The sequence below is a fragment of the Ptychodera flava genome, chromosome 14, assembly GCF_041260155.1.
Source record: "Ptychodera flava strain L36383 chromosome 14, AS_Pfla_20210202, whole genome shotgun sequence".
Classification (NCBI taxonomy): Eukaryota; Metazoa; Hemichordata; class Enteropneusta; family Ptychoderidae; genus Ptychodera; species Ptychodera flava.
In genome coordinates, this window is record NC_091941.1 from 23,188,167 (window position 1) to 23,203,821 (window position 15,655).

At 38.8% G+C, this 15,655-nt stretch overlaps 1 protein-coding gene across 1 annotated transcript in view; it reads right to left on the reverse strand.

Moving 5' to 3' along the window:
* Positions 1-15,655, reverse strand: part of LOC139149811 (pyruvate carboxylase, mitochondrial-like) — a 58,389-nt gene that overhangs the window by 21,597 nt on the left and 21,137 nt on the right. The window contains 8 exon segments of the mRNA XM_070721801.1: positions 2,484-2,560; positions 2,563-2,645; positions 3,070-3,340; positions 4,287-4,404; positions 4,698-4,843; positions 5,254-5,419; positions 6,121-6,305; positions 15,343-15,627. Coding sequence (XP_070577902.1) covers positions 2,484-2,560; positions 2,563-2,645; positions 3,070-3,340; positions 4,287-4,404; positions 4,698-4,843; positions 5,254-5,419; positions 6,121-6,305; positions 15,343-15,508 — 1,212 coding nt within the window. The 5' untranslated portion in view covers positions 15,509-15,627.

Below are 15,655 nucleotides of genomic sequence, written 5' to 3' on the forward strand. Positions count from 1 at the left end.
TTCCCCACACTAAAATCAAACCATACTAATTTGAACCAAGATATGTAATAATGGGAAAGTATCTCCACACATCGTTCGTAATTCCGCGGAGGGAGTCACTGTGCTTGTACAGACCCGAACTGGATTGGAGACCTGAGACTGAGTGACTCTGCGATCCTTCAGCGTTACGTTTCTAAAACAGAGTTTTCTTTATCAGTCGCTTAAAATTAATTTTTGGTTCGTGAATGATACGTAGTCGAGCTTAGCCAGATCTTTTAGGTTGCGAAATCTTCAATATACGGTATATCGGAAAATATTTATTCGCAATTTGACAAATGTATAGCGTCGTCTTTTTTTCGAAGTTGGTGTCGAACTTAGGAAGTCGGGCTTACTCAGATCTACAAAGTGATGAAATCTCCGATATAATGGATATTTGCCCGCTATTTAAAACAATAGTACGTCTATATGTTGTAAAGAATGCATTTCATACAAGACCAGCCAAAACTCTCGACGATGTCCGATATGTCCTCTGTTCAGGTCTCGATCGCCAAGTAAAAATGTATTACATGTAGTCTAAAGAATGTTATTCCTGCACGGCAATCCCCAACTCACGGTGATATCTGATTGGCCCTCTCGACGAAGTTCCAATTGTAGTGTATGAAAGTTCGTGTGGAAATTTAATGAAAAAATCCTTTACATGTAAAAATGTATTTCGTGCATGAATAATTCTAATAATGTAAAACATACAGTATTCTTGACTATCGGCCACGGATGCTATGAACTAAGAGTCGGACAGAGGTGGTCGGGTGTAAAAAATGTGAAAGAGGCTCCCCACCTAACTATCCAAAATGTTTTTGTGTCGAGTTTGTGTTTGATTCGTTGCAAAAATGTGTTCCTACATTCTTATCCGATTGTTTGTGTTAATGAAATGTTTGTTTCGCTTCGGATATTTGTAGGGAGGTTTGGATTAGTGTGTACGGTAATGTTTTGTTTGTGTGGGGAAAGCTTATGTCCAAAGTCGCCGATATTTATCGGATAAATATCCGTGATTTCGCAGACCCGTCGTGCCGACACCACACAGTGCACGTAAATCTAGTATCGTCTGGTATCGATATCGATATTAGCCTAGGAGTCCCGGTGCAATTGATATTTATTGGGTAAATATAATATCGGCGATTTCTCAGACCCGGCGTGCCGATCGAGACACATCATTCTCGACCGCGGGCCATCCGGGTACTTGCGGATTCTTACGTCATTTTTGCGTCAGCGCCGTTGGAAGTTTGAATTTTTCAACCAACAAAGAAATATTCGAAGTTTCAATATACATAAATGACATAACTTTTAGTTCTGCTTTTTCCACACAATTTCTGTATCATTCTCTCTTCTGTATCGTCTGATCTCTCATTCACCTCGCTCGTATGCGTTTCACCTACTGACGTCACTCCGCGGTCGAGAATAGGCAAGAAGTCATTCCAGTATCTTGTAATATCAATATTACCAGATATAGTCACGAAATCGCCTATATTTATCGTGTATATAAGAGCGATTTCGCAGATCCGGGCTGTCGAGATGAGAGACGCTTTGTGTAGTTTCGTCTTCGGATTTTAGAGTCCCGAAATCGCCAATATTCCCCTATCTGGTTAAAACCGGCGATAGTAGGCTGACTCAGCATGTCAAGATACGAACCGCATTGTGTAGTACCGTCTTGTATCGGTATCAGAGTCCCGAAATCCCTTATAAAATCATCCTGAAAGAAGTAGAACATAACTTTGTATCTTTTGAGATTTAAAAACTCGCCCGACTTTCTTTAGCCACTGTCTTCGAAAAAGCTGTTCTGTGGGACGACGATAAAAGTTGACTCCGTTTGTTCTTCCTTGAGTGATTTTTGCACTCAACTGAACAACAGTTAATAATTTTTTATGCTACTGATGAGAATTAAAGAGTCGTAACGTGCAGAACTGCACTCCTGCAGTCATAGACTCCAATGCTTTGGTAAGCGGTCACACACGTTCGTGTATCACCGATGACGTCACGCACGCTTCTCCCATGAGCCCTTTCGCGCCCATGGGATTCGAGCTCATTTCCATAAATGTCGTCTACTTCAACTTCTCTTTTCGTCGCTCCGTAGTCGTCGGCGCGTGCAATTATGTTGCAAATTTGAGCTGCACTTTATCAAGGGTGATTTTGGAAGGGATAAACGGTCAATGTCGCTGGACTTAAGTTTCCCTTTAAGTTATGAGTGGAACAAAATCTGTCTACGGACGGACAGACGGACAGACGGACAGACGGACGGACGGACAGACGGACACACACACAGACATTGTGGCGACATTGGACACCTTTGGTGCTTCGCACCACGGTGTCCAATTAAATTTATATGCTAATGTTTCACCATAACTGAGAACTGAGTGTCTGCAGACATGATGTTGATTGTACCCTGAACAACGAGACAGAAAGTTCAAAGCCAGGGGAAGATTGACGATTTCCTAACAAGACTGACTCACCTCAATCCTGCCAGTGTCTGGTTGGAAACCTCTGCCAGGATCCTCGGTGGTAATACGGCATTGAATTGCACACCCTTGAGTTCGATGTCTTCCTGTTTCAAATGCAGCTGATCCAGAGTCTTGCCAGATGCGATCTTGATTTGTGACTGCACCAGATCAACCCTAGAAGCAAGGAAATGACATATTTAGCCATAATATCACAGTATTACTCCCATTCTAGACGGAAGTAGTACAAACATTCACTTTTTTCAAACATTACAGACAGGGATCAAATTTTCTCGAATTCATATTTTGGAAGAAAAACATACTGGTAACTAGGGCACCAACGGTATTCCAATCGAAGACTCATGTATGCTGAAAAGCACTCACTAGTCTGATTATCACACATTGACATGATCGTCTCAAAACTCACTCATTTGTAACAGGACAACTGGATATTTATTCATTTCATTTGGTATTATTATTATCATTATTATTTATTTGTTAGTATAAATCAATATAAATCGATTGATTTATTTGAAACTTCAATTTTCCAATGCCATTTCTGAGGGAGAGTACTAGTAGAAATTCAGACAGTGTGTCTTACCCAGTAACCTCCTCTGTGACAGTGTGTTCCACCTGCAACCTGGCGTTGACTTCAATGAAGAAATGATTGCCCCTCTCATCCATCAGAAACTCCACCGTTCCGGCATTTTCATATCCTACATGTCTGGCTAGTTTGACGGCGTCATCGGTCATTCTCTTCCTGACGGCTGGGTCGAGTGCCTGGGCTGGTGCAATTTCAACCAACTTCTGATGTCTCCTCTGCACCGAGCAGTCACGTTCATACAGGTGAACCACATTGCCAGCTTTATCTCCTGTGAAGAGAAGTGTAATCAAAGTTTGATGACACCAAGGCAGAATAATCATTTTTGTTATATACAGTCAAACCTGACTTTGTGGTCGCCCTTATAGAGAGGTTCACCTCTTTATAGTGGTCACCTTGCAACCTGTAGCAATTTTTATGTTGAAGGCCCTCTACAGAACAGCCACCTCTCTTCTGTGATCAGTGGCCACCTGTAATTTTTCCAATTTTCCAATTTGGTGTAAAACCTGCATATAATGGTCAACATATGTGACAATACATGACCTCTGTCAAAAAGTGCTAACACTATAAGCAAGAAATTAGTCTATTTTGACCGATCTTACATCTTCACACAATTGTTTTAGAAATATGCTTGTATCATTATTTTCAACAGATTTATAATCTTGAATTTTGTAATTGCTGGTAAATCTTTAATCACCATTCAGCACACCGCCCTACCTACACTGAAAGTTACCACGGTGACCTCTATAAATTGGTTACTTTTTCTTGGTCCTTTGTGTGACCACTTGACTGTATTTTGAAGTACAGATTGACTTTTGTGAGTAGGACAAATTAGTCATCTCACAACACTAAGTCACTCCAGCTTCCATAGCTAATAATAAGAGTTCTTCTTAAAGTGGGTTTACTTCTGGTTTGACGTCTGTCAATATCATAAAATTAGTGATGGAGCAGAATAGTATATCAGGCAAGGTTACATGTAACTAATGCAATCACAGCTAACTAAACTGCAACAGGAATGTAGAATCCTACTACTGGTATGTCAAATGTGTTTACCATACAAATATCGAGGGAAAGAGGACATTCATCAGGCATTTGTTCAAACCACCTTCAGATGATTTCTCACCATAGACCAGAAATGGTGAACTGGTGAGTGAATTATTGGGTGAGAATGCCAATGTATAAAACTCATACGGCTGTCACATTTGATCATGTCTTACCTAACACCTGAACTTCGATATGCCTCGGCCTTTCTATGAATTTTTCAATGAACATTGATCCATCTCCAAAAGCTGCCAGTGCCTCAGAGCTTGCACGGGTAAAGCTTTCCTCAACTTCCTGTGAGTGATAAGGTGAATGGTAAATGTTGAACAGAGTACCTGAGTAATCACGGTCAGAAGGTAACAATGATTTGCATAATAAAATATTTTATTTCTTTCATTTCAGAACGTAAATCCATTTAGTGTCAATGCATTTGTAAATCAAACTTGTATTTGTATTTGTAAATCAAACTTAATGTAGTTGATTTTTTTTTCACAAATTTTTTTTAACGGAAAGCACATTGAAAGAGATAACAATAGTTGAGGGAATCATGTTCTACAATGTTCCCAGTCTGGTGAGTATTGCTTTACCTCAATATCTCTGACCACTCTCATGCCGCGACCACCTCCTCCGTATGCAGCCTTCAGCATGATTGGCATTCCGTACTGTTCACAGAATTGACGGACTTCTTCTTGTGTGGTCACTGGTCCATCGGTTCCTGGCACCACGGGAACGCCTGGCAGAAGATCAAGATATGTCAAGCGAGTCTTCATGATGCAAAGTAGTCTCATGATCAATGCAGTGCAACCATTTAACTTGTCAATCATCACCCTCAAATTGCGAAATTGTCATATTATATTTGAACTCATATTTGAACTTGGATAGAGACAGTACAGCAGTTGTCTATGACCTACTTTCAGAACAAACTTGATTGAAGAACAAAAAATTAAAGAGATCTTGAATTCCATGATATAAGCTCCTTAATCAAGGACAAAAAGATTCCATTTGATCACTTGCAATTTTAATCAACAGAGATACTTTTCTTTGTGACGGACTTCCAAGTTTTAATTGCAATAGACATGTATGATCATGCAAACTACTGACAATCTCGTTGTTGTGTACGCAAAATTCAAGGGCAAACATCACCTGCTTCAATGGCCATTTTCCTGGCAATGACCTTGTCTCCCATCTTGTGTACCACCTCTGGTGTAGGTCCGATGAATTGTATCCCACCATCCATGACAGCCTTGGCAAAGTCTGCCCTCTCTGACAGAAAGCCATACCCAGGATGAATAGCATCAACATCATTTTCCTGACACAAATCAAAAGTAAACTTAAATTATAAGTGAAACTTGTCACTTTGAGCTCTCATTTTGTATGTTTTTTTCAGTTGAACATAACTAATTAAAACCATGTGATGTCTCTACATGACAGAAATTCATATAACACTGTAAGGTCTGGTGTCATAACTCACAAGAGTGAATGCTGTCACGAGTCCATTCCTGTGAAGATCCTGCTGTTGTATATGTAATAAACCATTTCCGACATTGCTTTCCTGTTGTATAACTGTTATGGTATGACTCAGAAAATTGATTTTGGATCAAGTAGATAGTCCAGAACAGAAGTATTATCAAGCTCTAGTGGTCTTGAAACCTAGCATCATAGTTGTGCATACACTCCTTATCGTAAAGTTCTTTCTGTTTAAGTATTCACTGGTCTGTCTAACTAGCAGTATTGCATGAAAATACACAGGTCTGACCAAACTTAATGGTTCTTGATCCCCGAACTGCTGGGTTTGCCAACTCTTGTAGAAAGTAACTTTTTTACAATAAAATGGATGTTAGCATCAAATTAAGGAAGGGTTTATTGGGATAGAATGTGGAAACCAATAAGCCCACGGAAAACAATTTATCAAGAAAGCACCACAATAATAGATTACTGTGTCTGAGGAATTATTAGTTGAGGTGGTAGCAAAAATGGTGAAAGGTCACAGTCAAGGTCATGTCTCTTTACCTGTGCGATCTGGACAATCTCTGGTATGTTGAGGTAGGCAGCCACTGGTGGAAGCCCCTTGCCAACCAGATAGGCCTCATCAGCTTTCACCCTGTGCATGTGTTGAGCATCCTGCTCTGAATAAACGGCTACAGTTCGTATTCCCAGCTCTGTACATGCCCGGAAAACTCGGATAGCTATTTCCCCTGGAAGCCATGGAGACAGAGAACAGAATGATCAGAGTGGAGTTGCAGTGAATGACAGATAACTTGAAATAAAACATTCTACCAGTTTGAGTTTATTTTGATGATGATTGTTTTGCATGAAACTACTGTACCATTGACCAATGGCAAATATTGACACTGTAAAAACTACCAGCAGAAGGACCAAGGAATTTGTCATATATTTGTAAATGTATAGTTTTACCTGTGTGTAAACCCCTTGTGAAATTTGCTGGTATTCTCATCTTATACCTGGCGCAAAAGGCTCTGTATAAATATTTGGTGTCATATATTTCAGAGGAAAAAGATGAGAAAAAACCATCTCTAAATACAGCCTACCAGTATTATCACTAAAAACTGACAACTTGGAATACCAATATCTCTAAATATCTCTAAAAATCAATATATCACTTCAGGGTTCTATGTACCTTGGCACTTCCAAAGAATCCTCGGATAAATGAAAATTCATCCTTACATGTAGAAGGGAGGGCATTTACCACACTTTAAGATTAATTATCACACATAAATTCGCATTTATAACTATATGCCAAAGTTACACCACAGAAATTGAGTATATGCGTGACACTCAATTATCTTGCAGATTTTCTCTTGAAATGTATGTTGTTCAAAAACCTGCGAGCAGTTTAACCCTTTTCCTGCCAAGTCGGTGAAAATCCGCTTGAAATTCGGTGTAGCTAGAAGCTGAGCAGCCACGGCCGTTATCCTCCTAAGGCGGTGGAAATCGGGCTCCTTTTTGGTACCCCCTTTCCTGCCTAGTCGACGGAACTACGTGTAGCAAACCCTTGCTCACGCTAGGGGTCGTTCGAGGACAGGTTTTGGGCGAGGAACGGCGTTTGCTCTCGAAATGGGTTCACAGGGAGTCCAAGGACAGGGAAAGGTGCAGAAACCTGTCCGCCAGTCCCCCACACCCGAGGGGGGCTGGTTTTTTTTTACCGCTTTTTAGCGGACTTGGCAGGATAGCATGGTGACGTTTTCTGGCGGAGTTGGACGTACTTGGCTGCCTGGCACTATACAGATTGCTGCCGAACTTGACCAACTCGGCAATGCTAATCTAGAAGGCTACCTCTTGCAAACGACTTGGCAGATATGCCGATGGTGCGAGACGAAAGTCACTTATTCAGTTGTGCGTGACTGAAAATGAGAACGTATTTTTGACGGGACGGCTCGACTTGTTCCTCCCATGGAACGGATATGAACGACTCGGAAATACCATTACAAACTGGTGTCCGACGTACTAAGCTGGGCTTCAGCTCTGCAAGTTCAAGCCAGGCAACGTCCTTCACTGCCTTGGCCGTGCCATTCAATGGACGTAGCTTTGGATTTTTTATTTATTCCACCGTCCGAAGTACTGGCTCTGGTTTGCAGGCAAACGTATCCTCTTGCCGACGCATTGGTAACTACGTACGCTGTTTGCGTACAGAGAATTCAAAAGGGCACATGAGGTCAATATGCTACATGTACGGGATACCGTCTGCATTTAGCAGGGACTGCTTTTGTTATGCAAACCAGCTAGCAGTACAATATGGCTGCCAGCATGTGGACACGTCGATGGCTAGAACAATGGAAGCATATTGCGTTGCACCCGTGCATCGCAAAAGTGAACTGAAGACTTGGGGTAGTGACTGGTTATCACTGGTTAGCTGCAGCCCAAGCCATGTCGGTACAAACCCGTACCTGACTGAGGACCACTCGATTAAGTCAGTAATGAACGGTACACTCGTAAGCCAACTCCCAACTGAGCTGGCAAAACTACGTAAAGCTGTGCTTCAATGGCTCAGCCATGTCGTTAATACAACGGCAAAAACGTAGTTTTTGTGCTACACTGCCAAGTCGTTGGAGGTACGTATTCAATTGACCCTACCCTGGGAAACAGGACAGGTTTGACGGTGCTGCTGCACCCCTAGCACGACCCTCAGGGTCTCTGACTAACAGACGAGTGAGGTGATGTTTGTGCCTAGCGGACGTACGTAATACTGAAGGAGTTTATTTCCGAAAAAATAAACATGAAACGGCAATAAAATGACGCACTCCCAGGGGCAAACAAAGCCGGTGACCTCAATTTTTTCTGCAGCAACCCTTGAGCTCCTTCCCCTGTCTACGGGCATGTAGAAATTATCGAAGTCTAACACGTATAAGTACGGCTAAAACTACCCTGAAAATGGGCGATTTCTGCCAAAATGCCTGGCAGGATAACATGCAGGAGAGCCAATCTTTTGCAGGCACATATTATGGGGCGGTTTTCTACTGACTTGGGAGAATAACGGACAAGGGCGCTCGGCAGGAAAAGGGTTAAGTTGCCAATTTCAACTATTTATTGTGTTTGGGGGCATTGCTCATGATGATATTGTTATCTGAGATTTTCGCGTTTCCAAACTTTCATTTTGGTTGAGGTTTCATCGAATGTAATGACTTTCATTCGCTTTCATTTTCAGTAGCTCCAATGATATAAGCAAACATGCCAATTTCAACTATTTATTGTGTTTGGGGGCATTGCACATGATAATATTGCATCTAAGATTTTCGCGTTTCCAAACTTTCATTTTGGTTGAGGTTTCATCGAATGTAATGACTTTCATTCATTTTCATTGTCTATAGCTCCCATGATATAAGCAAACATTTTCTTAATTCATGCATAAATATAAAATTTGTTTGCTTTATAAGCTTGAAATGGAATATTGTCTGATGTTTCCAAGTGTTATAAGGTCTGTGAAATAAATAACTATTTTGTGAACTGGGAAGAGAAATCCAAATTGATTTCAGTTCTGCAATCTGTTATCACAATTCTCCATGTTTACCAAGATAAACTTTATCAAATTACAGATGTTTTCTTCCACCTATGAAGATATGGAATTGCCATGTCATCTGACACTTGAGACTCACGTATTGTCAATGGTTTGTTTTGAATGGCATCATTTGCAACATAAATAATTCATATTTGTCACTGTTACCCTGCAAATATTGCTGAGTAGTATTAGAGTTATTTATTGTTCACAAATTTAAAAATACTGCAATTATACGGTGTCGCTCACAATTTATCAGAATTGGTACATACCAGTATGGGTACCAAAGATCAACCAGAAAAACAAGAATGACAAAAGCAAATAAGGTCTGCAACTTAGGTACTGGAGGTCATCTTTAGGAACATGCATATCAACTTCTATAGCAATGGGACAAGCAGATCCTACATACATAAGCAAATGTCAACAAAAAATTAGCCAGAGAAGCTTGACAAAAAGAAAAGGTGGGAGAGTGGGGAAAAAAGAGTACATGTAGGAAAAAATATAAAAGGGATCTTTTAAACATAGGGCCAAAGTCCCTGAAGCTACTATAGACATGGATACAAAAATAAGTATTTCCTGACTGTATGAAATTATCTCACTAAGGTCATCCTAGGGACTTGTAAACCAAATATTAAAGCTGTCTGACCAGCGGTTTTGAAAAAACAAGCGACTCAACAGTTGACAGAGCTCTGCTGCGTTATGTAGAGAATAACCTTTTGTGACACATGTATTGATGAAGAAGGTGGATATCTTTGATAGCTCATTTCAGGATGGCCTCACCAAAAATGGAAAAAAAAATTCCGTAAAAATACAGATTTGCATATTTCATCACAATTTGAACAAATCTAAGTTGGGTTATCCCTAGGGACCTGTATACCAAATAACAAAGCTGTCTGACCAGTGGTTATGAAGAAGGAGATTTTTTACCAAAAACGCCTTTTTTTGGTGCTAATTTGAATATTTTCAACAATATCAAAAAATTAATAAAAATAGTTTCTCAAAATCATATATTTTATCCACACAGTAAGTACTGCAGTTGTCAAGATATTTGAGTGGACGGACGCCAAACAAATGGACATACATACATACATACATATATACATACATACATACATACATACATACAGACTGACGGTGCACGCCGGACGGATACCCATTGCAATAGCTTTTATAGACTATATTAGTCTATAGTAGCTACCAAACGAGAGTTAATTACATTCTAATTAAAGTAAACAAGACTTGCTTAAATCAAGATTTACATCATAAAAAACAGCATATATGTATCTGTCAGGTTATAAAGAATCTTGAGCTGGTTATCTTTATCAGTATTTCCATCCTATTAACAAAGCACATTTTAACTTTCAAATTAACATTGTAAGTAAGTTCTGTTGAATAAGTTGAGACTGTACGTACTCAGAGAAAGCACACTGAAGAGAACAATGTTTGAAACTTAAGAAGTTCAAGGTCATCAAAAGCATTATAAGGAATCATGTAACACTTTCATTGCACTGTTTACACAGATTGCATAATTGCTATAAATAGCACATGAGGAATCTTACAGCCCAGCTTTACCATAAAAACCCTATCACTTTGACCACTCTTTTAATTGACCACTCTATTTTTTTCCTCAAAGAATAATTTTATTTTATCCTTACCAAATCAACCATAAATGGAAATTAGAACTTTCTCTATCTCTATTTATTTGACCACCCTATCATGACAAACTATTATGAGCAATTTCTTTTAGATAACATACAGGGCACAATAAATGACGGTTCAGAATATGTCAAAGTTGGGATTCAGGAAAGTTGCCTTTACATGTTTTAATCCTCCAAGATGGTAGGCATTTCACTATGAACTGTCAAAAAAAGTTGAACTTTCTGATAATTCTACACTAAAATTATTTTGGCTTTGATGATTTCCCATCTAATTCAATTATTTAAAATCATATTAATTATTTTTTTCTGGGTGAATTGATAGGGTTTATACAGTACAAGAATTACATACAATGTAAGTCAAATTTTGACCAAAAATGACAAAAAAATTCCTTAAAAATACACCTTTGCATATTTCATCACAATTTTAACAAATCTAAGTTGGGTTATCCCTCAGGACCCGTATACCAAATAACAAAGCTGTCTGACCAGCGGTTATGAAGAAGAAGATTTTTTACCAAAAACGCCTTTTTTGGCATTAATTTGCCTATTTTCAACAATATCAAAAAATTAAAAAAAACAGTTTCTCAAAATCCTATTTTTCATCTACACAACAAATATCAAATCAGTAAGTACTGCGGTTCTCAAGATATTTGAGTGGACGGACGCCTCACAAACGGACATACATACATACATACATACATACATACATACATACATACATACATACATACAGACTGACGACGGACGCCGGACGGATACCCATCCCAATAGCTTCTATAGACTATAGTCTATAGTAGCTAAAAAGGAATGCTTCCTCATCAATCTTCTATCCCCTACCCCCTCCTGAATATCAAATGTTCCACCCCTTGATCATGTTTACATAAGACCAGCTGGCAGTATATTTACAACTTTGCGGGATGTTTTAATTAATACTATGAGTGCTATCATTCAAATGTAAACAGCACTTAAATCAGTTACAGATAGTGAAATTCCTTCCACTGTGGGGGGAATTATGACATCTGGAATTATCCTGGATCCAAATTTCTCATCAGTTCTTGTGTGTCTTACATGCGAAAGTTGCAAAAATTGATTCGCAATGAAAAAATTTACCTCAGCTCTGTTTTCAGGATCAAATTTTACTACAAATTGATATTAAACAAGACAAAATTATGTTCACAGCCTTCGAAACTGTCTCACAACAAATCCTTGGTTGGTGTAGGTCATTTAAGGTCACAAAAGAAAATTACCTAAAATATAAATATTTGGGGGTTTCACAACACTTTGAGCAGAAAATTTATCTAATAACATCCCTCGGGACTTTTGTACCAAATTACAAAGCTATCAGACAAGTAATTTTGAGAACAAGTTTTCTTGACCAAATATGACAAAATTGTCTTAAAAATACAAATTTGTATATTTCACGACAATTTCCACATATGTAACTATTGTCATGCCTGGACATCTGTACACAGATGTAAAAGCCGTCTGTCCAGGGGCTTTAAAATGAAAATATTTTTTACGATTTTTTGACCAAAATAACAAAATTGCCCCAAAACAGTTACATTTCAAATTTTGTCGTAATTTAAACAATTAGAAGGGTAACACCCTTGCAAACATCCAATCCAAATTTGAGAGCAATTGGGCAAGCAGTTTCAGAGAAGAAGAAATTTTACTTAATGAGAAAAATGACCAAAAATTCAGCAAAAATATAAAATTCAAGATATCTTCACGATATTCATCAAACTGATTTGGATCAACCTTAGTAACCTGTATACCAAATATCAAAGCTATCAGATTAGTTATTCTTGAATAAAAAAAAATTTTGACCAAAAAATTCGGAAAATTGCCCCAAAATTCCAAATATAAAAATTTCAATTCAATTTGTATACACTTGACTGATGTCATCCTGAGGAACATGTATATCAACTTTCAGAGCAATTAGATGAATGGTTTCAGAGTTAAACATTTTTTTACTAAAAACTGAAAAAATTACCTGAAAAATAGGAACATGCAAATTTCATCCTAAATTTTACACACCTGCTTTAGAATACCTAAAGAAACCTGCACACAAGTTTCAACCCTATCTGACCAACGGTTACAGAGTTTTAGCAATTTGCAGGGTTTTTCCTTTCCCCCCCTCATTTGCATATTTTTGACACTGACAAGTTCATTTGAACAAATTCACATCTCCACCCCTAGGTGCACCTGTACACCAAATACTAAGACAGTAGGTTTTGCCGTTTAGCTGTTTTTGATGTGGACGGACATACATACATACATACATACATACATACATACATACATACATACATACAGACATGCAAATGGCATGCAAATGAACTGATTCAGCTTATACGATTACCTCACATTGGTATACCAAATGTGAGCTAAAAAATTAACTTTGTGAGTTTGGTATTGAGTAGCAGTGTACAAAAGTTATGTATGGAGGAGAATGGATATTTGTTTTTACACTGAACACAAAAGTAAACATTACAACTTAGTAAAGAACGGTAGCACAGAATGGTAAAATCACACCATGATTTCATGTAAATAATGCTACATATTTTAGAGTTTCTGGCATAATTTCTAACCTGTAGTAAAACTATTGATAAATGTTGTAGACACCGATAACCTTACCATTAAAGTGCAGAGGGATTAAAGTGAATGCAAAGCCAGACATGAAACTAACAATTGTTTTATCTTGATAATCTCCTGCGTCAGTGAGGTTGTCAACTTTAGGTCAACTTACAGAAAATGTAAATGCTGCGTTGACTCTGTTATCACTCATTGGTCAATTGGATTGCAGAGTATTAATCATATCTCTGTTGACAGTTTGTTGGAAACATACATGAGTCTGCTTTTCACTTCTAATATGACTTTTTTCTCAAAGACTTGTTTGAATGAAAACAGAAATGAACTAGAAAGCATTTGCAAGCAAAAGCGAAGTTCCAGAGACCAGAGCAGCGGAAGAAAAGAGAATGTGTGACCATGGAGGTAGTCTCTGCTACCTCCATGGTGTGACAAAGATTGGTGCAGAATGAAAGTGCTTGGGATTTTAATATGCAAGCACGTACCTATAGTGAGGGCTGATAGCGGTAACAACAGAATACAACTAAAAGCAAGGCAGTCCAGGGAATTACAGTACACAGATTACAAATGCCTACATGTACGGTAAAAACGCAACAGATACATACGGGGGCGACAATGCACGGAAATGTATATCAGACGAGAGGAGACATCGGACCTAGGCCGTTGAACTTGAAAACCGAGGCCACATGCATTTTCATTTGATTAAAAGCAATTAACGCTTCATCTGTTAAGAGTTTTTACCACTGACTAAAACAATTTTCATTGCTATGTCGCTGTTTTCACAAGATACTGACCGTTTGATCTTGGAAAGTTGAGTTGCTTTTACGTGCAGCCAACGCATGCCGGTGCGGTGACAGACAGTTCACTATGCTATGCCTAGCTCTGCATGGCAGGGCTGTGTGTTACCGGCCTCCCACCACAGCCCTGCAGACTGATATAGAAAAAACCGCTGGTGGCTCCTCAGAAATACGGCGGGCAGTTTCTCCGCCGAAAACAGCCGATTTTGAATCCAAAACTTGCATTGATCATCGTTTTCGAGCACATCCACCTCGCCTAGGTACACGATGTGCCCAGCCGCGCTTGTAAACTTACACAAAGCCTACTTTTCTCTCTCTATGCGAGGGAAGCGTTCGTATCCGCCGCCATTCTCTACACCATGTGGAAGGCGTATGACGTAACAGTATAGCGCCACGTACGGCGAGTATTTAGAGAAAAATAAAAAGCAAAAAGCAACAAAAAACAAAGCGAAAGAAAGCTAGAATTATTAATAGCTGAACGCAATATGATAGTTGTGCAATGCAAAATAAAAAATAAATAAATAAACAAACAAGAAATGCCTGTAAAACCCGTCCGAGGTGAGCGATGACATCATAAGCGTATCGCATGCATTCTGGGTAATGAAGGTAAAATTTGTGTATAGCATGTTCTATGGTAGTAATACCGGAAATAGAGAAAGAAAGAAAGAAAGAAAGAAAGAAAGAAGGAAAGTGAGCAAAAACTAACAGTTCCAGAGCTGGTCTCTGGAACTAATAATATAGACGATAACTCAGGACTGAAAATTTTGAAAAAGAACAAAGGTTGACATGAAAACACATTTTTATTGAAAGATTTCACTACAAATCATTATAGTTTACACATACTTTTTAGTTTAAGAGCAGTATCCTGAGACGAGGCACTCCTTCAATACAGGTAATCATTTCTTTTTTCTCCCTTACATGAATGGCATTAAACACAAGCTATATGGGTTTCTTTTGTGATAAAAACAGGTTTATGACTGAGACAAACTAATCCTTTTGGTGAATGATTTAAAATGGTTCATGTACGTTTTATTGTTGCTTTACATCTCATATTTCAGATAATGATCATCCTTGTGGAATCTAAATTGCTTTTTTTTATGGCAACACATAAAAGAAAACAGTCCTTAGAAACAAGATGGAGGCGACTCCAAGGTAAAAAAAAAACACATCCACTCACCTCTGTTGGCCACTAAAAGCTTCCTGATTGGTTTGTAATCCACCTGGGTGTCTGTGCTGTATCTGTTTCCATGGTAACAGGTACCCAGTACATGTCGATTGGAAAGATGATTGCTCCTCAGACATCTCTTGGGCAGAGCTGCCGTCCTGGCATAGATCTGGAACATGGTTCAATGTATACCTGTCTGCGTTTTATATATTGTCAGATTTTGCTGTTTTGGCGAATCAAATGAAAGATACTTCCGAATCCCTTAGGTGGAAACAGTTAGAATACTGAAAACTCCCGCTGGAAGAAAGGAGTGGAAATACATATA